Consider the following 23,107-nt stretch of genomic DNA (forward strand, 5'->3'; position numbering starts at 1 on the left):
TTGTGTGTGTTTTTTGTTTGTATGTAGTGAGTTTATGTCAATGCTCAAATTACTTGGAATAGGAATGCTGGTTACAACCCACACAAGATAGGTTTCTAAGGAACTTTCTGAGGAAGTGTGTGTGTGTGTGTGTGTGTGTGTGTGTGTGTGTGTGTGTGTGTGTGTGTGTGTGTGTGTGTGTGTGTGTGTGTGTGTGTGTGTGTGTGTGTGTGTGTGTGTGTGTGTGTGTGTGTGTGTGTGTGTGTGTGTGTGTGTGTGTGTGTGGTTTCATATACAGTATGTGGGGTGCACTTTATTTGGTGTGTATGTGTGCGTTTATAGGTGCTGATGGAGATAATTTCCAAACACTGTTAATGACTTAAGAATATAATAATCCACCACGTGGTTATCCCTGCTGAACGCTAAACTTCTGTCTATATAAACCTTGTGCGATGTGTTTAATATTGCTTCACTTTCAGCCTTGTGCTGGGAGTGAGCCCGATTGCAATTGTTGTTTGTCTAATAAATGTACTTATATGCCGCTCCGGAGTCCTGAGGTAACTAGGGTGAATTTTCACCCATCAGGTGCTTATCTCAGTTATGAGGCCTTTGATGTAAATGCAGGCATATGATCAGATCATTGCTTTTAAGTCAGTCAGTCAAGTCAAATTGAAGGATAGCAAGGACAAATGATTCTTGTCAAGTCAACTTTTCTGTGAATAAAGTGTGAAATTGCTAATATGTTTTGTTTGTTCCTTGTTACTGATTGAGAGTTTAATCATCCAATCCACCAAACAACTCAAAACAAGAGTGAATACCAACAGGAGAATACACTGTTTAGCATTGGCAGAGAATGCTAATTTTACTTGGACGCTACCAGTCCAGTCGCCCACATTCCCAAAATATGGAGTAGCCGCCTCGGTCCCTCACAGTTTGCAAGAGCCCAGTACAGACACTTTAGTTGTAAAAGTATAGTATTTTCTAGTTTCAGATGTAGTTGCCACTCACAGTGAGACAGTTCAAACTGATCCTTTCCCTACATTTTTAAAGGTTTACTATGTAATTTATGTAATCAAATGTTTCTTAATCTACTATAAATATGCCGTTCTGAGGGCACACAGACAGAGGAATTAAAAGAAATGCCTGAAGAATCCTGGAGAATCACATTGAACCAGAATGCTGTGAAAACTGTATTTTTGTCATACCTAATGCATTGACTGATTTTCTTTTAGAACTGTAACTTAGTTAAATCTTTGAGATTGTTCCATGTTGTATTCATATTTTTTTGTAGAGCATGTCAAAATAATCTTGTAGACTGCCAATAATTATGCTGGAAAATGATTGATGATGGTCACGAAATTTGAGAGGAATTAGCCTTTGGACGGCGTGGAGCAAGATTTTTCTAATTTCGGTTCATCAAACATGGGACCAAAACTTGACATGTTGCATTCATATTTGTATTTACCGCACATGTTGCACCTTCCCCATAAATGCCAAATATGTCATCCAGAAGAGGTGATGTATTGGAAAACATCTCAAGAGCAAGACCTGTCATCATAACTCTCCACCGCGTACCACATCTGGTCTCAGCGCTAAAGCTACAAGACCTCTAATTGAATTTAAATGCAACTGTGTTGGACCTCACATACCAGTCCTCCCCTTGCATGGCCACATGGCTGAAGATAGAGACTGCAGATAGGAAGGGTAGAAACTTCGGTAGTAGGTTAAAAGTGCATACATGAGGGTAAATTAAAGTTACTTGGCTTAGTCATAGCCAGCCATGAGAGATACAAGTTGGTTTGTAGCTCAGCCAATCTTTTCAGATGTGTTTGATGTGGTTGTGGTGGGGTGTGTGTATGTGTGCGTGTGTGTATGTATGTGTGTGTGTGTGTGTGTGTGTGTGTGTGTGTGTGTGTGTGTGTGTGTGTGTGTATGTATGTATGTGAGTAAATATGTACTGTATGTCCAAAGGAAGAAAAGTTATTAGATGATGAACAGAACACTGTGTTTACAGAACGACTTGTCAAACTGAAGGCACCTCAGTGAATCAGTTACCAGTTAAGAACAAAGTCCTGCCGGATATGGAACACGTTTCACAACATACTTCTCTAGAAAGACTCATTAAGGCTGGAAGCCAGTCATTCATCTTTGTGGTATTTCCTTTTCAAACGTCCTTCTTCACACAGCTACTATAATAATGAGACCTTAGGAGCCAGTCTATAATTGATGTTGTGCCTCCTCTTAGGGGCCGAGTGCTGTGAAGTCTATCTTTTACAAAACGCCGATGGTAAACACAAAAGTGGGACAGTCAAATGTCCAATGTGTGACGCCATGAAGATGCCACACATAACTTGCTGAAAAAGGGAGTTTATTGTAGCCGTACAAACATACCTCTCAGCAAGAAAAACACAAACAGCAAAGAAATCAATCCTCAGGCACTTTGCAGAGAGAGATCAATGGCACACAAATGCACAGCTCCATCTTTTTAACAAGAGGCATACACATCTTACATACTGTCTTATTGGTGATAACAGGGGCCTGTTTCTTTTTGGCTGACAATGTAGAGGTGTGTGCATTAGATTGATAACGCTACTCCACAAATCCATGAATTAGCTTCCAGCCCGCCTTGCGCTCAACAGGAAGTTGGGAAGCCATGCTTCCTAAGTTCCTAAGTGTCCATTTATTGCATTATTTTCACACCCAGCTGTTACCCCTGTACACACTATTGAGCCTGCCTTTTAGTGACTGCTTGATATAAATGTCCATTCTCGCTGGGCACTCGTTTTACACCTGTTCACCCATTCATTCACTCATTAATTAATTCACTCTTTCATTCAACCCTCACATTCAATCGTTCCAAATCAGCTGTCTGGTTGTCTCCCAAGACTAAGCCAGCTTTTTTGCTAACTCAGTTCCTAGTGACATGACAGCACATGTGCTTGTGCTTGACACTCTTTATTAAAGCCTTTATAATGCAGCCCTGCACAGGTAGTAAATACAAATAAATCAGCAAAAAAAATCTGAGGATAGGAACACATCCAACCTCACCCACACAGACACACTTCCACAACCATAAAAACAGAAAAAGAAGAGAAATCAATTAAACGTTTAAGAAAAAATAAGTTTCAGTACATTATTAGTCACAAAACACTGACACCCTCACAGCTGGTCAAACTCTGCGATGATGACAGCCCACCAGAGTCTCACGTGTGTATCGTACAGTATGTAAGCACACGCCTCACGCGGCCTGTCTCCAGGGGCTAAATACCTCGACAAAGAGAGCGCGTGTGTGTGTGTTTGTCTGTCGGTCTCTCTGTGTGTGTATGTGTTTGTGTGTGTCTCTCTCACTCTTTTTCTCTCTGTATGTGTGTGTGTGTGTGTATGTATGTATGTTTCTCTAACCTTTTGTCTCTCTGTCTGTCTGTCTATCTGTGTGTGTGTGTGTGTGTGTGTGTGTGTGTGTGTGTGTGTGTGTGTGTGAGTGTGTGTGTGAGATGTCTTCAGAGAGAGGGGCTCTAACATTTCCGTGAGCTGTGCCAGCATTCCTGTCGCTATCTGTGGATGACGAGAGGAGGTTGGCATCTGAGGCGCTGCTAAACTGGGTTAATTATGGCTTCAACTCCATCTTAGTGCTCAGGGCCTCCGGCTCTCACTCACCCTCGGTTAGAACCAGGCCTGAGACATTCCTGTGGTGGCGTTATGTCCCTGAGTGTGCATCGATGTAAACGCTTTCACATCTGTTGGTGTTGTGTTGGGTCGTGAGAAGGCTTTTGTGCCTCATGTCATATGCATACACATGTGCATGTACACACATGTACACACATGTACACACACACACACACACACACACAATATATACGTTCATTCGAGTATCAGAAATAAAATAAAATGCCCTTTACGCATCTCCAATCATGACATTCAGAAAATGAAAGAAAGAAATCTCTTCTTCGTTTCCCATCCACGCAAGTGCATAACTGGGGCTCTTAATTATTGAAAGAAATTGATCAAGGCACGATTGGTATTAAAATGAAATAAAGAAATACATTTAAATACAAAAAAATATGGTTTCACAGCAATACAATTCTATCCCAGCGGCATCAATACACGTGCAATACATTTACTGACCGTTATTGAGAACGCATTCAATCCTCACTAACAGAACATCATCAATCACCCAAACAAGGCCCACACCAAGACTAAAGCACTACTGAACACACCTCAATGTATGTATGTAGGGTACCGCAAGCTACATCCAACACACACACAGCTTATGCTTCTCTGCAGCAGAAAACATAAGATGAATACTGTTCCCAAATGAGCAGAAGGCCCTAGGCCCTGGGGTTCATATTTTTAGTCCATGGAAGTTCAGTTCCATGCCTTGTTCTTCTTAATAGAGCCCCATGTGGTTGCAAGATTCTGTCAAAACTAAAAGTTCTTGTACAGGAACTTTGAATCAAGTTGAGTTCTTTCTAGTTCTTGTTTGCACTTGAAAGTTAGGTTCTTAAAAGAGCCTTTTGTCTGTCAGTATTACCTAACCAAATTCATTTTGGTATTTCAAAGCTGTCAGTATGTCAGAGAGCAAGCCCTGTGTGTGGTCTCACTTGTGTCCCACGACAGAAAGAAATATAAATGACACAACCACTCACCCAGTCTCTACCCTACACTCTACACTACTGTCAGTACACATATCACCTACAGATGTATACCATATCTAATTATGCTACATGTAGTAAAACAGCTTACAAAACATAACTTAAGATATAAAAAAAATAATAAAATCAACACATAAAACACACATAGAAGCCACATAGAAATAACAGTGCCTTGAGGAACGCCACTGCCAGAACCCACTGGAACCCTCTGGTGCTTGGTTCTCTTGATGCTTCTTTGATTAGCAAACCCGAGTGAGAGGTGAAGAAATTAGCCCTCACTACTTGCACTGTTCCATAGAACAGGTCATGGTCCTTTATGAGGGCGATAAGGTTTCAATCAGTCTCGGGCTTATGGGAAACATGACCTTTGACCTCTACGAGTAATGGTGTGCTATGCACCATCCTACAGAGGAGAGGCACACTCAGAGGGTCACTCAGAGGCAGGCCAATCACGTAGGAGAGAGTGACTGATCAGCTGGGAATAGAAAAACTGTAAATGAGTTCCAAGAAGCGTGTGGAAATATTTCTGTACGTTTATGTCTCTGTGTGGGTTCTATACTTTTCTATATACATGTTTGTGGGTCCAATATTGTATCTTGACATATGTGTTTTTGTGTATGTATATACAGTATGTGTGGGTCCTATGTCATTTTCATATGTTTATGTGTGTGTGTATATAGGTGATGTATGGGTGTTTGGGTGTATGTTTTTAGTGCTCTTGTCAGGGCCGGTGGAACTTCTCATTGTAGCGGTGGATAGTCACACAGCCGTGGTAGGAGATAGGCCGGGGCATGGCCGCAACGCCGGTGATGATGCCAGAGGCGGGGTCATAGCACAGGATGGTGTCCGTGGCCTCGCCCGTCTCTCCCCGACCGCCCAGGATGAAGATCTTCCCGTTACAAACAGACATTCCACAACTCTCCTGCAGAGACAAAAAGAGATCACTCTTTAAAACCACGGCCTTTCATTCAGATAATAATGGTAGCTAAGGAGGCACTGGGTGACTGAATTAAGTGGAATTAGGGACTCTTCAAGCTTCAACACTTGTGTCTTTTTTTAATTACGTTGAAAAATAATTGACTACTGAGACAAGAGGGTGTGGGATGTTGCAAAGAAATATAGCACGGTGGTGAAAATAGCTTACAGGAGACTGAAGAACTACGACAGGGTTATACGACCCTGGCTGTACAGTGAAAATTGTTGACAAGCTATTATGAACTACAACACGGTCATATGACACGAGGTGATATGAAGCGAGCCTAGTTGATGCCAGAGAGCCGAGCCAATGAGAAAGAGAGTGAGAGAGAGAGAGAGAGAGGAGGCCTCACCAGCTTGCTGAAGGTGCTGGCCACGTGCATCCAGTAGTCCTGTGTGGGATCGTAGCAGTAGATGGCTTTGGTCAGGCCGCCGGCCACGTAGATGAGGTTGTTCAGGGACACGGCGGTGATGCAGCGCTTGGCAATGGGGATGTTGGCCCGCAGCAGCCAGCTGTCTGTCTCCGGGTCGTAGCACTGGACCTGGGGGTGGGGGCGGAGGAGGGTCAGCCACCCAGGGTCTTTAAATAGCACGGCTCATCAAACATACAACCTTACCAAAAGAGGCTCGCTGGAGTGCCCCCTGTAACTGTTTGTGCTTTTCTATTGATTTTCTTTCAAATGGCTTTGGGTTCCCTCCCTGACGCAAAGAGTGAAAACACTGTAAAACTGCTACATTCAGCAGGAGCGGGGACCATGCACGCGTGCATTCAACTGAATCTTGACACTCTATGAGTTGGGATAAGTGAGCTCATATTTTTGGGCTCAAGAATGTTAAAGTCATTTTCACAGTGCAGACACACTGTACCAGACAGGATAATAACAAACTACCAATTGGCCTATAGACCCTATTTGAAGCACTGGGGGACTAAACTAAATGCCCTTTGACATTATGAAGCAGCTCCTCTTTCTGCCTATGCGATCACACTACTCTCTGACACTGATCTGCCTTCGCCGATGGTCAGTAATATCACAGGCGGGCGTGCCAGAGGTCAGGTTGAAGGAGTGGGCAGAGACCTGAAACCTGAGGCAGGCAGGGCATTGGCCAGCTCCTGTGAGGACAATGCTTTGAGCCAAGAGAAACAGAAAAAACCCTCATCCTGCACAGCTGTTCCTGAGGCCCACCTGTCGCTTAGGTAGAGCTTAAAAGCACACACACACACACACAGGCAAATGTGCACAAGCACGTAAACACAGGTGTGTATATGCACACACACACACACACACACACACACACACAGGAGTAAATATGTACATAATCACACACAAGTACGCAAAAGCACACTAATAACGGCTAACAAAACAAAGAGAGACCAACACCTCTCTGGTTTCAGGGAATAGGCTAACTTTATCAAGGAACTGCTATTCAGAGCCTAATCTTCACACAAAAAGCTCTCAGATGTCAAAGAGCCATGCACGATGAATTTCTAAAGCTAGCAGATGATCCAATAAAAACAGAAAAAAAACTGCACGCAACGTGTGTGCCATTGTCCATGTTTGGACACTGTTCGATTTTACACACTGCCTGAGGCCTAATGAGGTTGACTCTTTGTGTGAGTCAAGCAATGTGTTGACCTATTTTTAGCTCTTTCAGGCGCCACACATCGTGTTGACTGATCTCCACATTATCGAGGGTTACACAACCCCAAACATAAAGGCTGGGCTCAGGTAAGGCATGGTGAGTGCACCTCAACAAAAGAGCTGCTCTTGCCTGCCAAGTGTTATGAGTTTCTACTGGTGCATTAAGGACAGACAACACAAGACACAGATGTATCACCTAAAGTCAGGGTTAGTTTGGATTAAATGTGAAAAATGAGAATCGACTCTCAAATATAAAAGTCTGGTCTGCTTACTTTATCTAAGTACTTTATTTAAACAATAACCTCAAATTCTGATCAGCTGACGTTATGGAGGCAGTTGAATTTGATTGGATAGTCAGTCTAGTCAGCTGATATTATCCGATATGAATGTACATGGTAATGACAAAGCCTGATCAGCTGACTGGTTCAATGTGAACAGACAGTCAGTATCTTTTTTTTCCTGATAGTGTGTAGTTCACAGTATCGGAGCAGCTGAATGTGAACACAGAATCAGATGTCTTCTTTCTGGCAGAGCTAAATGGTGTGGAGTATCAGAGCGAGGATAGAGAGTGAAGAGAAATTCTGGATGAAAGGTTGAAGAGAGAATCCAGTGGTGGGCCACTGACCTTGTCAGAACAGTTGAAGTCGTCGGGCCCTCCCCCGATGACGAAGAGCTTGCCCGCACAGCTGGCGGTGGCTGGGGAGCTGACTGCCTCCTTCATGGGGGCCACCTCAGTCCAGCGGTTGGAGAAGGAGTCGTAGCACTCCACACTACTCAGGCGACACTGCCCGTCATAGCCTCCTACAGCATACACCTATAAACACACACATAAACACACACATAAACACACACATACATACATGCATGTATACACACACACACACATGTGCACATATTCATATACAAACACACAGCACACAGACAAAACAAAAACATGTCAATAGGAAACAAAATGGTCACGGAGAGAGCAGCCAACCTGATTAGTGTTTTTCTATAGAATCCCTTCAACAAGCATGGACATGTCACACACCCCAAAAAAAACCACAGCTGGAGCTGCAACATTCATCAGACTAACACAAACACACACACACACACACACACACACACACGATAATGGAATTTTATGAGAGAGGTAGTGTTTCATTCTTTGGCACGCGTCCACCTGTTTGTGTCAATGAAGTGCCACGGCATGCTAATCAAAAGAAGATCTAACGTCTAAGAGATGGCAGTTGGCATCACCAACTCTCTCGGGTGCTAACCAGTTCACAGCCCGCACATCACGTTCGGCAGTTCTTCCTCGGCCGATTAACTTAAGGAATTTAAGGATTCATGCTTGCATTACTAGTTAGCCCACCTGAAGGGCCTCACTTCACGCAAGGCAGTGCAGGAACCAGCATAGTCTCACACAATGAAGATAAATGACACGAAGAAGCATGAATGGCATATACCTATATACCTGCTTGCATGTACGCCTCTATAAATACAGTAGTTATTTAATGGAATGTTTTATTAATGGCGTTTGGAGGAATGTTTTTAGGAGCTGGAACCAAACACAGACATTACCTCAGGGAACAGAGGATGGAGCATGGGGGTGGGTGAGTGTGTATCCAATCCAATCACACACACCTGTTACGGAGAGAAATACCCCACCAGAGTTCCACAAACGCAATTGGGACCACTACTCTAACTGAAAGGTGGCATTAGAATTTCTAACGACACCAGAAATGAGTTTCCGTCAGGGTGTCTCAACATGAAGCGCTCAGCTAGACGGCAGACATGAATTAAGACAGTGCTGGAGGCTGGAGCTGAGCATAGAGAATGACGACGTGACCTTAAACAGCATGATGATCGGGGTACTGAGTTCATCACTCACACACAAACACACACACACGACACAACTGGCATCCACTGCCTGAGGAATAGTTTCACAACAACTTGCGTAGAGAGAGCAGGGGAGGAAGGGCGGGTGTATTTCTAATTAAAATCCACCCACCATTAAACATAAATCTAGCCAGCAAAGAGGATCAATTGTCTTTCATTCTCTTGGAACAATACGATAGCATTGAAATATGACACTGAAGTATGTAGACGGAGAAGGAATATAAGGAATATGCTACTGGTGAGGTTCCTTTTGTATGCCAGTAAAGGGAAGGTATCCACAAACGTTGGACACTGACAGATGTTAAACACAGGAAAGCAAAACAGGTGTTGTCGCATTCAGTAAGGTTATATGCCTGTGGTCATCCCAACCCAAAATCACCCCGGGTACGACTCAAGGTGACTACTGTGACAAACGGCCTTAATGGTTCTCCCCTGCTCTGCTCTATCGCGCCCGCGGGCACACACACACACACACACACACACACACACGTATATATTAACACACACATACACACAAGCATACTCACAAACACATACAAACTCTCTCACACACACACACATTTGGGTGTTGGGTCCAGTACAGAGAGTCCCTGTCACTGTTGCAAAGGACAGAGGGCTCTGGTGTTAGGCAGGAAAAGGGGCAGATGGGGGGATGTCTTCACTGTTTCCCTTGTCACAATCCAAAACATACAGAAATAGAGAAGGAACAAGAAAGAGGGAGAGAGAGAGAGAGGGAGAGAGAGAGAGAGAGAGGGAGGGAGAGGCCCTGTTGTTGCTACAAAGAGGGACTCCTGGGAGGAAACAAAGAGAGCTGACCTACAATCCCCCATCTGCCTAGAAAACTAGTTCAACAGGAAGTGGGAGCACACACACACACGCACGCACACACACACAGACACACACACACACACACAGATGCAAAGACACACACACAGAAGTACATAGTTCCTTTATGGCCCTACAAAAGTTTACCTTGACCTGGCCACCCAAGGGTAATCTCCACAATGACAAAAACATGTGGCAGTATTGGTATGAACTTGATCCCTACATGAAAAAAAATCCACCACAGACCTAAATGGAACCGCTGATAAGTAACTTCAGTGGTTGGCTAGTTCATCTGATGACACAACTGAATGTGAATAAAAAGAAAAGATAAAAGGACTGCATATCAACCTCATGACTGCAGGATAAGAGGCCCAACAAGGAGGATAATTACGCCCAGTTTCCACTGTAATTTACAGTGGAAGAAGGGAGAAGTTCAGAGAGGAGTTCCTGCTCTCAGGGGAGAGGATGATGTCCAGGTGGACGGTTTTTCTTTTTAAGAGGAAGGGGTTAAGTTTAGAATACACCTAACTGACATTGTAATATGATCTCCCAAAACCCTGCCTTCCAACGGCTGAGGTGCAGCAGAGGTGATGACAAGCCAGCTCTGAAAAGTCTTGAGTCATGACCAAGAGACTCGCAGCGGCAGAAGATGCAGTTAATCAGGAAATGCACATAATTCCACCTCAATCTATAAGAATTTATGTGTGCCAAAAAGCATACCGGATAAAAACATGAGCCTGAGCTCTCCCCTCCAACTTGAGAACAGAAAAGCCAGAACAACATCTTCACAAACTACTGCAGAGGAACTAGAACTGGGGGAAAAGGGGAAGAAAACACTAGGATAGGAACGGATTCTGGAAAGCATTTAACCCATATTTGGTCCCCATCACATCCAGCTCTGGGCCACACCTGCTGTGTGTGTGTGTGTGTGTGTGTGTGTGTGTCGGTGTGTGCGTGTTTGTTTGTTTGTTTGTTTGCTTGTTTGTTTGTGTGTGTCTGTGTGTGTGTGTGCACACGTGCACTGCAGATATTCAGCTTTTAAACTTTTACAAGAACAAAAGTAATAAAATGGGGGATAAATTACTTAAAATAAGCAAAATTATCTGCCAACAGAACAGGGAAATTTGACTTACCAAGATTTTTTTTTAAAGAACCCAAATATATCTTAAAACTAGTGTGGCCAGACTAAAAACAAGTACATTTGTCTTGATTCTGACTTTGACAAAGCAGTTTTGTACTTGTCAGTGGTGATCAAACTAGTTTCAAGCATTAACTTGCTCAGATCCAGTAATAAAATCTCAGTAACAAGTTAAAATACCTTATTAAGATGAAGGACTGAAACACTTGAAGCAAGTGGAATGCTCTAACATAAAACATGCCTGGTAAGAAGAAATATCTTGGCAGACAAAAAAACAAGCATATATTGCCTTGATTTAAGATATTTCATCTTACTAAGATTTCAATGTTTGAAGTGTGTGCGTGTGTGTGAGGGAGCTCATGTTGGCTCGCGTCCAATGTGGCATAGATGAGTAATGTGTTCATATTCAGCTTTAACCTGTTTCTTGGATGAGTCATATATGCTGTGGCTGCCCCTAGAACTGCAAAGAGGCCATGTTATCTAAGGTGCATCAAAAATGTGCTTCAAAACACAAAAACACGTAAGCAAAGTCACATGCAAGCAGTGAGTGACGCAAGCACACACAGACAGACATACACACACACACACACACAAGCAAACACATAAATGCTCACACACACACACACACACACACACACACACACACACACACACACACACACTCACACACAAACATACACACACTCTTTCAGAAACAAAAGCACACACACTTTGGAACTGAAAACAACAACAAAAATAAGCCGCAGAATTAGGATGTAATTACATGCATGTTTTGCAACATCTGGAACCTACATAATAACAAAGTGTGGGGCTTTCTGCGGAGTCACTGCCATACTTACAGAGGAATGTGTTTTCAGACAAAGAGGTTACAGTACACATCTAACTAACTCTGCTTTAAGGGTGACTGCATATTTGCCACTCGCGTTCCCCTAAGATACTACTGTTTCAACCACACACTCAGACACACACACACACACACACACACACACACACACACACACACATGCTCTATAACACACACACACACTCACACACACACACACACACACACACACACACACACACACGCTCTATATAACACACACACACACACACACACACATGCTCTATAACACACACACACACACACACACACACACACACACACACACACACACACACACACACACACACACACACACACAGCTCAGCTGTATCGCGATTGCGCAACTTCTGCTTTGCTTTAGTTCCACAGGCATGGTCTGTATCTGACCCATGTGCTGGCAGCACACTCAGGCACCACCCAGCGGCTGATACGCCATTCCGCAATTAATAACAGGTGGGGAGGCGGCTCCCACTTAACAAGGCTTTGGTGATTAACAGATTCTGCCAGGACAGCAATGGCCCCTATGAAAACAGAAAACACGGGGAGAGAAAAACAAACCAGCTGACGGTTGTTTTTTTTTTTTTTTGGGGGGAGTTTAAAGCCATACTTTCTGAGTAAAAGAAAAAAAAACACTACGCGGATTATGGCAGAGTATGCAGTCCAGAGAGGAAATAGATGACTTCAGGGCTGCTCTGCAGGGTTGGTGTTTTTGTTGCAGGGAGTACTGGCAACACCACATTACAGAGCAGGGCCCCTCTGAATGCAAGGCATGTTTCTCCATGTGCTCAAACCCACGGGGCCACCCCTCCACCATGGAAGGGAGCCAGAACGAATGTGCACCACATCAGAGAGGGTCTGAGACGGCTGGCAACCACAATTGCACTTGTAATTTACAAAAACACGCATTTGTTTGCGTGCCAGAAACTAGCTGTTTGTGACACAGTACAATGCATTGTCTTTGTCTAGTAAAGATTCCCTAAATGCATCCATTCTGCACACTGAACATAGGAGACATAGAGGCACACATAGATTTGTGTTTGAGTGACTGATCGTGCCCTTCACATATGATCACTTCCCTCTGATCCCAGACCTGGCAGGGGTCAAGGGAGTCCATGACAGGACAAGACAAGAGGGTCTGTCTTGATCAAGTTCAAGTTCAAGTTCAAGTATTTTATTTGTCAGATGCACAGAACAACACTGAGTCAGACTGGGCACTGAAATTCTTAAGACAAGACACCGCACAACAACCTACCATAGCATAACATAACATAACATATAAGTACTGTGAACATAAATTACACGTATAATAAACATATAATAAATCTATTAATGTTAATTATTCTTGATGGCTTTCTTATTACTGCCATGCAGTGCTAAAGGCTGTTCATGTTAACTGTTTATCATCTTCCGATTGACTATCTTTTTGATTGCCTTGAACACTGTGATCTGGTGGTTTTTCACTTTTTCAAGAGGGCTTGTTTGTTGATATAGCTTGGCAAACGTGATGTCATCTGCCATGTGTTGCAACATCATGTCTTCAAGAGCCAAGGTTAACAGTGAGTTGCCTTCACGGGGCAAAACACTTAGGTAAGCATTAATGGGGAGGGACTCAACATTTAACAGATGTACAGATTTAGCTTTGCTACTGCATTAGTCTGCAGGCACAGAAATAAAGGCTGACTCTGGAACAGTTTTAGCTGGACCCTCTCTAGAGACAGCTGCTATCTAAGATTCAAACTTTTGGAGAATTAGCTGAGACAAAACCACAACCCCAACAACATGAAGGGTAAAATGCATTGTCTAGAGCCCTGTATTACTAATGAGCTATTCCACACACCAACACGCACACATATTCACATCAACTATTACATGCCATGCATTTCACTGTGATAGACAGATCATCTGCCATCATGATGAAAACTTTACTGTGAAAACATGTGACTTGAAAGGCGTCCCGGTTGGCTTACCTTGCCCAGGAGGACGCCCATCTTGTGCCGCCAGCGCCCCTTGTTGAGGGAGGCCACTCGGATCCACAGGTTGAGCTGTGAGTTGTACATCCACACATCCCTGCTGTTGATGCGACCCCCTGCAAGAGCAACAAACCCTCTCCATAAGGTGGACCGGATCCTATTAGGTGGCCTACTTCAGCATCAGTTGATATTGTGTTTCTGCACCTCATATGATAAAACCTTTGAGGAGTTTGAGGCCCCTGGGACGAGACAGTATACCCTGTCTTTTCTTTGAATTTCATTGGATAAACGACATTTGAGAAAAAACGTTGGATTGCAATAATGCATTGCATTTTTAACTGACATTAAAACTTGACAAGCACAAATTACACCATTATGCTCCTTTCACCTCAATCCTCTACCTGTCTGAGTTTGCTATATTTCTGCTCTGAGACAACCAACCAGAAAGCCAACTGTTCTTTGTTATGAACTTTATCCAAAAATATCCCCCCCCCCTGCCTAAAGCAGCCAATGCAAGGTATAAACACAATAAACATGTGCATTTGGTAGACAAACTGTGATTAGGAATACATTCATATTGACTTTTCATCACACTGTAACATGTGCGGTATGAACAGAGCATGCTGTGACAAGTTCAGTTCTTGCTCATTCCATTCTTCTTACAGGTATTTTACATGGGATCTGGTAGAAACGTTGAGGCTAGATCGGGAAGACTTCTTGCTTCACTTATCTTTTTCCCTAAATAACAGTGGTCTCAGATGAGAAGAAGAGAGGGAGGGATTTGTTTTCCTCCTATGGAGGAGAGGTCAACAACGTCTGAGCCAGGCAGGTGATCCAGTCACGTTTCCTGCAGGCCCAGGCACAGCACCTTGCTTTCACAACCACAGCACCTGTCTTCCTCGTCCCTTCACAAAGCCAACTAAACACACACACACACACACACACACACACACACACACACACACACACACACACACACACACACACACACACACACACACACACCAAGCACAACAGCCACAGCCATGGTAACAAAGAGCCCCATATGGAGAGCAGTGACACTGTGGCGTCAGTGCTTTATTTAACAAAAGCCCCCTCAAACCCTACCAAACCACAGATGGAGAGTCTGTGTATTCTATCGTCTGTTTTCTTTCCTTGTTTAAAAAGGTGTTTAGAGGAAGAGGTGGCCTGGGAGAAAGAGAAGGATTCCCAATCCAGGGACATTATAAGTAGAACCTGGTGTGTGAGCTGTCTAAGAACATGACTCAGAGAAGGGCGGAGAGAAAACGCGAGCGTCAAAATCACAAACAAGACTCTGTGTGTTTGTGTGTGTCTGTGTGTGACGGTGACCGCTTTCTCCTTCCGGGAGCAGTCAATAGTTTACACCTGATGTTGAGATGTGTCTTCATCTGTAATGAGATGAGGGTCAGAGGATTTCTCTTAACTCTTCTCAACATCAGGCCGGCTGCCTGACTACACATCAGGAAGGAACAAAGGCTTCTCATAAGACAGGCCAGAAAAACGAAAACCGCCCGCCCCCATGGACTGCACTCTAACACTCTACCCTGCAATTATTGATGCACCTCAATATTGTTTTTTTTTTTTTATTATTATTTACTTAGGGATATCTATTTATCTATTTATTAATTCTTATTTATTATTATTTAGCTATGGCAGTTAATGTGCACAGCAACTTTTTTTTAGCTGTCTGATGCAGCCTCGTCTGTCTCGTTGTTTTTGTGACAATGACAATCAAGTACTTTGAACTTGAACTTGAACTTATGACCAGTCTTTCTGGACTAGTGTGAAAGAAACATGTTAGTAAACTGATAGAGGTAGAATTGCTTTCCACTTTAACTTCTTTAAACCAGGTGCTAAAAGTCTGTGACCTGACAGAGTGTGTTGTGAATGGAACTGAAAAGGGTTTTGACTGGACTTGTGGTGTCTCTTCTGATGTTTTGTCTTCTAATAGTCTGGTGAACCTCCACATGAAGGAGAGAGAAGGAAAAATGTTTGCTTTGTGCCTGCGGTGGGGAGAGCGCAGGAGTCAGCCAATGAGCCACTCTCTCTAACACAAAGACACACACACACACATAACATTTCTAGAAGTCTCTACTGGGAATGCTTGCAAGCATGTAGGAGTTTTTTTTCAATGCCTGAAGCGATGTTCTGGGACAAAGTGCGCACACAGACTCAAACACACACACACACACACACACACACACACACACACACACACACAACTGCCGACATGCACAAACACCTTAAGTCTAAATATATACTCTCTTCAATTCCACAGAACTCAACTCTAAACAGGGATATGGAAGTTTGTTTTTAGTAGGATGACATTCAGATCCTAACCAAACTTGACTGTTGTCTAAGCCAGAGGGTTTTCTTTTTAAGGCAAACCCTAGAGCCCTTAATAAGAAATGTCCTCTCTCTCTCTCTCTCTCTCTCTCTCTCTCTCTCTCGCTCTCTCTCTCTCTCTCTCTCTCTCTGGGTGAGTACTATCATCAGGAGACACTGAAGTGACCGGGTCAGATGTGGTGGTGTCTGCTTCTCGCCTCCAACATGATCCAGTTTGAGCTGCTAGTCAGTGGGGCCCAGGCTGGAGCCCCGCCAGCATACGCGCAGAGAAATATTAGGAGAGGGGGGAGGGAGAGGGGTGAGAGAGAGAGGTAGAGAAGGAGAGAGGAGAGGGAGGCACAGGGAAAGGAAAGAATGTTTACAAAGGAGAACGGTTAAAAAAAACTGTACAGTTGGGGGAAGGGGGTAAAAGCCAGAATCAGATATGGAAAACAGAGTCATAGTCAGAGTAGAGACAGAGAGAGAGAAAGAGAGAGAGAGAGAGAGAAAAGGCAAGGGACAAAGAGATAGCAAGAGAGGGATAGAGAGAGAGAGAAAGAAACATTGAAGGAAAGAGAAAGAGACCAAACAAGAGAAAGAGAAAGACACAGAGGGGGAGAGAGCGTAAGGAGTAAAAGAGAAGGGAGGAGGGTAGTTTTCGACTTTTTCAAACAGCTGCCCACCGACAAAAGACACGCGAGAGACACACAAACACACTATCTTTTCCAACCCTACCCCGGCCCCAACAGCCCACCCCCCCTAACCTGGTGCCAGCTCTTCTTCTTCAGTCCCATCTCCCCCTCCAGCCCTCGCTGCCTTCATCTATCTCTCCCCTGATCGTTTTCCAACCTGTTTGGCAGCTTACTCGCAGTTTGCTGGTCAGCTCTGTTGCTGTTTTGAAAATGCTGTCGCTGTTTTTGTTTCAGACACAATTATTCTCTGGGTAAACTCTGTGAGCTTGATATGGATATTTATGGTATTGTACATGAACACTGCAACTTTTACCAACCATGCTGCCCAGTATCCTCAGCATAGATGACTCACATAATGCTTACATAATGTTATTACATTACTTCAACGGACCTGGATAAACAGATCTGCCCCGAAAAATAACTTAAATAAATCTGACTATAAATGGTACAATGTGTTAAGTTCCTAAACCACAATAGACTTGAAGTGATTGCATGTTGAGAACTGAGCTGGCACTGCGAGTATGAGCCCTGAATGACGTGATTGCTCTGCTCATGTGAACACATGAGCCAGGGCTGCCTTTCTTTACAAGGGAGTTTATGGGACGACTTTGCTGCCTGCGGCTGTACCAGAATGCACTGCATTGGTCAACACAGCACCAGTGAGAGAACAAGGCCTGGGGCGGTCGAGGAACTCACACACGGTGTGAACAACATATGTTGCTTCACTTTTTCCTGAAAATTCGCACATGCTGTGCTTAAGTGCTTGTCACAAACCACTCCAGTTACGAAATCTGAATCTGCTCCACAATCAGCTCTTGTTCTTTTACCTTTCTTTTCCTTTTTTTTAATTACCTCTTTCTTCACACTGAGTCTGGCGGCGATTACAGCGACTTGACAAACTTGTTGCTATGAGAGACAGTAGCCACAGCGACTTCATATCAAGCTCACAAGTATGGCCTCCATGTGGAGAGGCTCGCTCACCTGAGACCAGGATATCGTTCCTGAGGGCGCAGACGGCATACTCCGACTTGGTGAACTCGGGCAGCTTGGCCAGAGACTTCCACTCGCCCGTGACGGGGTCATAGCACTCGGTGTAGGGCAGGTTGAAGCCGCCCACTCTCTCACAGCCCCCGACCACTACGATCACCTCAGAGAAGCCAGTTGACCTGCAGGGGGAGGGGGGCACACGTTAGACAGGGACAAAGGAAATAAGGAACTTCCAGAAAACATTTCCATGTCTAATTAGAGAGGAGCTGGGTGGGACTTTCCCTCCAGGCGTGCAGCCATATTAAGTGTCATGCCATGGTGGCTGCCAAGCTGGCAAATCAGAGCATTCAGAGGAAGCACTGAGAAAGAGCTAACACCAGTATGGGTAGTTTAGACACACTTCTCTGGTCAGTAATTCAAGAATATACTGTCGGTTGGGGAGACACGTCTTTTTTTTTATAAGCTCTAACATCACACATGATCTAGATGGATCTACATGAAAAGGAAAAGATGAAGGGCAGTATTTTGACTCAATATTGGTAGGATAATTGTAGTTTATCGTTTCTTTTTGAAGCATTTGAAAGTAAACAGAAAAAGCTCCTCAGACAGGTAACGAGACACACACACACACACACACACACACACACACACACACACACACACACACACACACACACAAAGACACAGAGAAATTCACAGGCTGGGAGAGGAGGCCAACCAAAGAAGAGCTGTCCCCCAGGGCTTCCGCAGTGATGCGAAGATCGCGTGGCTTCTTTGGAAGACTGAGGGGGGGGGGGGGGGGGGGGTAAGGGGAGGAGGAAGCAGGGCCTCCGGCAGATAAGAGGCAACATGTCTAATCTGCCTGGATACTGACACCTCATGCGCCTGCGAGCGAGGGAACACAACGTGGCTCACAGACAATCGGCGCCACGTGCCTCCTAAGATAGAGTTTCTGAGCCATGACACCTCAGTGCCCAAGGTATATCTGTTAGGCACAGTTTGTGACTCAGTGGCAAAAGACATCAAACCTCTCTTGAACCCTCCACCATTACACTCACATACCGAGTAACGTGCAATACACTTTCATAAGTTCTAGTGAAGTTTGTAAACACACAACTGACTCTACTGCTCCACTGGTAAAATAGGAGAGGTGGTTAAGGAAAGGCAGGGCACACATTATGGTGGATTGCAACACCTCTGTCGTTGGGCGGAATGTGTATGGACAAGTCAAGGTAATTTCCCCTGATCAGGTGCAAGAGAAAAACAAGTCTGTGAATGATCTTCAGTTTGCCAGCTTTGCATTTAGTCAAACTAAAACAACTCCCCCAAACAAAGACTTCCTGACACACTAGAAATGCGATCCACAAACAACACCAACAATAACAAAACACCTACCTTCAAGAAAAACATTAAGATACAAGGCCTCTTTTTTGAATCTCTCTCTTAGTCTATACCCCACAGATACTTTTCATCTCATAAGGGTCTTTACTGAGCTACCCTTTAATTGTGTAGCTCAACAACCAAAATCACATTCCTGAGAGATAACAAAGGCCTCTAGGACACTTAAAATCTTAAATCTTTAAGACCAATGCCTATTAACAACAGGTAATAATAATAATAATAATAATAATAATAATAATAATACATCACATTTATATAGCACTTTTCAAAATTTTCAAAGACGCAAACCACCAACTGTCTCTGCTCACTCGCAAACCCACTGTAACCCACCTGCTTGGCTGGGTCCTGGGGGAAATCATCATCATCACCTTAATTAACTAACTAACTAACCCAAAACTAAAACTAACTCAGTTAGGTGCTGTTTTGCCCCAGCTTAAAATCACTCTCTGAAATAAAAAGCACCCCAGGTAAACCACCAACTGCCCCCTGCTAGCACACTCATTGTTACATACCTGCGTGGCCGGGTCCTGGGGGACATCATCTCGTTGCCCAGCACGTGGTAGCGCCGGGCCTCATGCAGCAGCTGGTAGCATTCAGGGTCCACCTGTATGAGCTGGTCTCCCTCCACCGTCTGCACAAAGTAGTTGGGGTGCAGCAGTGGGAGCCGCACGTGCTGGAGCATGTCCTTGAGGACCAGCTTCCTCTCGGCTGTGCTGTTGTACACCCAGCGCATGGCCGCCTCGAACACCATCTCCTCCTTGCCGATGGTCAGCTCATCGTTGGCGATGTACTCTTCCAGCTCCTCCTTGCGCAGGTCCAGGAACTCCTCGTGTTGTGTCACATCAGCGAAGTTTTGCAGGACGTAGTTGCGGCAGCGGCTGGCCAGGTGCTTGAGGGAGTGAGTGTCGGCGAAGCGGCGGATGCCTAGGCAGTTGCACGGGTCAAGCTGGTCCTCCAGGAACTTGGCGCAGGCGTCGCGTAGTGGAAAGATTTGGAACAGGCTGGAGGTCTCGAAGAGGTACTGCACGTTCTGCGTGGTGATCTTGGCGCGGCCTGTGTAGACGTACTGCAGGAAGTTCTCCATGGCTTCGGCCAGGATGCCGTTGATCTCCACCAACATCTCGCGGCTCTCGCGGTGGTCATTGCAAAACATAGCGCGAAAGTAGCTGCTGCAGGCTGAAAGCACGGCGCGGTGGCAGTGGAACTGCCGGCCCTCCACGCAGATCACCACATCAGTGAAGAGGCGGTTGTCGCGGAACTCGTTGAAGGCCTGCAGGATGCCCTCGCCATGCAGCCCGCCTGAGCAGAAGTCGTACGTGTCGTCATGGCCACTCAGGTTCTTGGGGTCCACCTCAAGCACCTTGCGCTTCACTGCTGGGGAGTCCCGCACCCCGGAGTCCTCCCGATTCAGCCTTCGGCCCAGGATCAGCACCATGGCTGTGCCGCTATGTCCAACAGCGACCCAAATTCAAAGGCTGGCTCTGCAATCAAAACCCGAAGAGTCCATTACTTCTTGAACATATACAGATCCCTGTTAAGTGCCCTCTTAAGTGCCGAGAAGGCCAGTGCTATACCTGACCTGTCAACTTTGTTCCTCTGTACTATGCTGTAAAATCAGATGTTACAATAAAGAATCTGAATCTGTTTAAAAAGATGAGATATAGCCTGCATATCTTCTAAAGAATCCTTTAAGAGAAAGGAATGCTCCACTGAAGTGCTAAGACAAGCAGTTATATTGCCTCAGGTTGGCTTCTTGCACCACCATTGGGGAATCAACAGGGAAAATTCACAGAAGAGGCACCTCATGGGACCTAACTGGAAACAGCTCCTGAAGCCATGTGGTATACCATGTCAATAACAGAGATGCCCCAAAGGGAGGGAACATAAGTTGAAAAGTTCAGTAAACTGTAAAAACTAGAAATGAGCACTCCAGGTTGCGCAACTGGCAGTGAAGAAGTGTTAGTCAGGTTTGTTTTGGTTGTAGAAGGAACTGGGGTAAAGGAAACTAGAGACTTGCGTCATCTCAACGGCCACGCTCCATCAACCATGATGAGAACAATACAATGCCTGGCGCCAAGAAATTGATTACCTAAAGAAACAGCTATTTGTTTTGAATTCTGACTTCATGTGAAATAAACAAATCGTTGAACATCAGTGTAGATTCACTGTATTAAATTAAACCAAATTTTCTACAGATTTGTATTTATAGAGCTTAATGACCAACCAGCACGACCAACATACAACCCTCAAAGCAAACCTACTGCTTACCTTTTGTTTAGTCTTTCTTCAAAGACTCAATCCCAATAGGCTAAAATATGTGCTATAAAATAAATCAAATATGTACATGTTCTTTCAACATGTTCTTTCAAGTTGCCCATAATAGCCTAGTCAATTCCCTCCTAATAACATTACCAGCGCACAGACACAATGATATGCTTACTTTATGAATAGCTTACAGCGTCAGCCACTCGTCCATATGGTTATTATCATTATAAACCAATATTCACTTAGCAAGTCTAATATTATTACTGCGTAATTACATGTAATACTGTGCCAATATATGTTACAATTCCTTTGAGAGCATCGTCATAAATGTTATCATTAAAGTTTTTTTTACAAGACAGTCCAAGGATTCTAAAATATAGGTCACTATTTATAAGTCGTGTAGGCTCCAATTATAACACACTGATATCATATGATATGATATGATATGCTGTCACAAGCGCCCCTTTAGCACAGAGGCCTTGCCATGTTGAAAGGTACCTGTCGAATCGTACAAGGTGGGAAAGAACTGTTTGCAAGCATAAAGGACAGAACAAATGAGTTCAAAACAAAAAAAGCTGACATGTAGGCCTATGCACTTCTGCCACGGACCAAATTTAGAAAATCTGAAAACAATGCCCGATCTCTTTACAATAGTGTACATTATTGGGCGATTAATAAATATGCGTGACAAGAACCGCACAGTCGGACGATGTGACGCATTTCATGAAATAGGGCATATTGTCTTACCTTGTTCAGTGATATCAAAGACACTCCTGCTAGAAATAAAATGGCTGGAAAGTTGAAAAACAAAGTCCATAAGAGAGACGGTGTCAAAAAAGTTTGCTTGTCCAAATTGTCTGGTCTACGTCGAAAGGTAAGTATTCCGCGGTGACCATGACATGTTGTCTCGGGGAGATTTAGCTGGCACAAAGTCTGGAAAAGGACAATAGTGCAGGGTTATTTATGTCACATCCTCAGCACCTCTCCAATTTGACTTTGGTTGGGTGTTCACGGGAAGTGTATTTCTCAAAGTACGTATTGCTAGGAGCGTCACTAAGCTCTGAGACAACATTTCCCAGAATCCCTCAAAGAGACATTCCACGTGGATAGCTTGTTTGCAAACAAAACAACGAGGAAGACGAATCGACCGTTTGAGGAAGTTGAAACCAGTAAAGTTGTCTGTCCGGTATAGAGGGAGGTTGCTAAATAGGCAGTGAGACTGTAAATAAATCTGTCAGTTATGAAATATATTTTGTTGTAAGAAGACTATCTTTCAACCCTTCTATAGATTTAATTTGGACACAAAACAGTTGTTATACCAACAAAGAATAAAATACAAATAATTTAAAAAAAAAAACACACACAAACCTATAGCTTTTATCCATCCAGTTAATTAACATCTGTTTGACACTTTTGTGGAGGCCTATAGCCTACTGCTTCTTAGCTCAGAATAGAAATATAGTATTTTAAAAGTATATAATCATTTTGTAA

At 44.1% G+C, this 23,107-nt stretch overlaps 1 protein-coding gene across 1 annotated transcript; it reads right to left on the reverse strand.

The window, feature by feature from the left end:
• Positions 1-3,423: 3,423 nt before the first annotated feature.
• Positions 3,424-22,576, reverse strand: klhl24a (kelch-like family member 24a). Its single transcript, XM_012835304.3, has 7 exons — positions 22,364-22,576; positions 19,864-20,832; positions 17,945-18,129; positions 13,923-14,041; positions 7,872-8,060; positions 5,960-6,148; positions 3,424-5,553 (listed from the first exon to the last, which is right to left on the reverse strand). Exons 2-7 carry the CDS (start codon positions 20,784-20,786, stop codon positions 5,353-5,355), a joined length of 1,806 nt encoding a protein of 601 aa, XP_012690758.2. The 5' UTR covers positions 20,787-20,832; positions 22,364-22,576; the 3' UTR covers positions 3,424-5,352.
• Between the last annotated feature and the right edge of the window lie 531 nt (positions 22,577-23,107).

The sequence above is a fragment of the Clupea harengus genome, chromosome 22, assembly GCF_900700415.2.
Source record: "Clupea harengus chromosome 22, Ch_v2.0.2, whole genome shotgun sequence".
Lineage (NCBI taxonomy): Eukaryota > Metazoa > Chordata > Actinopteri > Clupeiformes > Clupeidae > Clupea > Clupea harengus.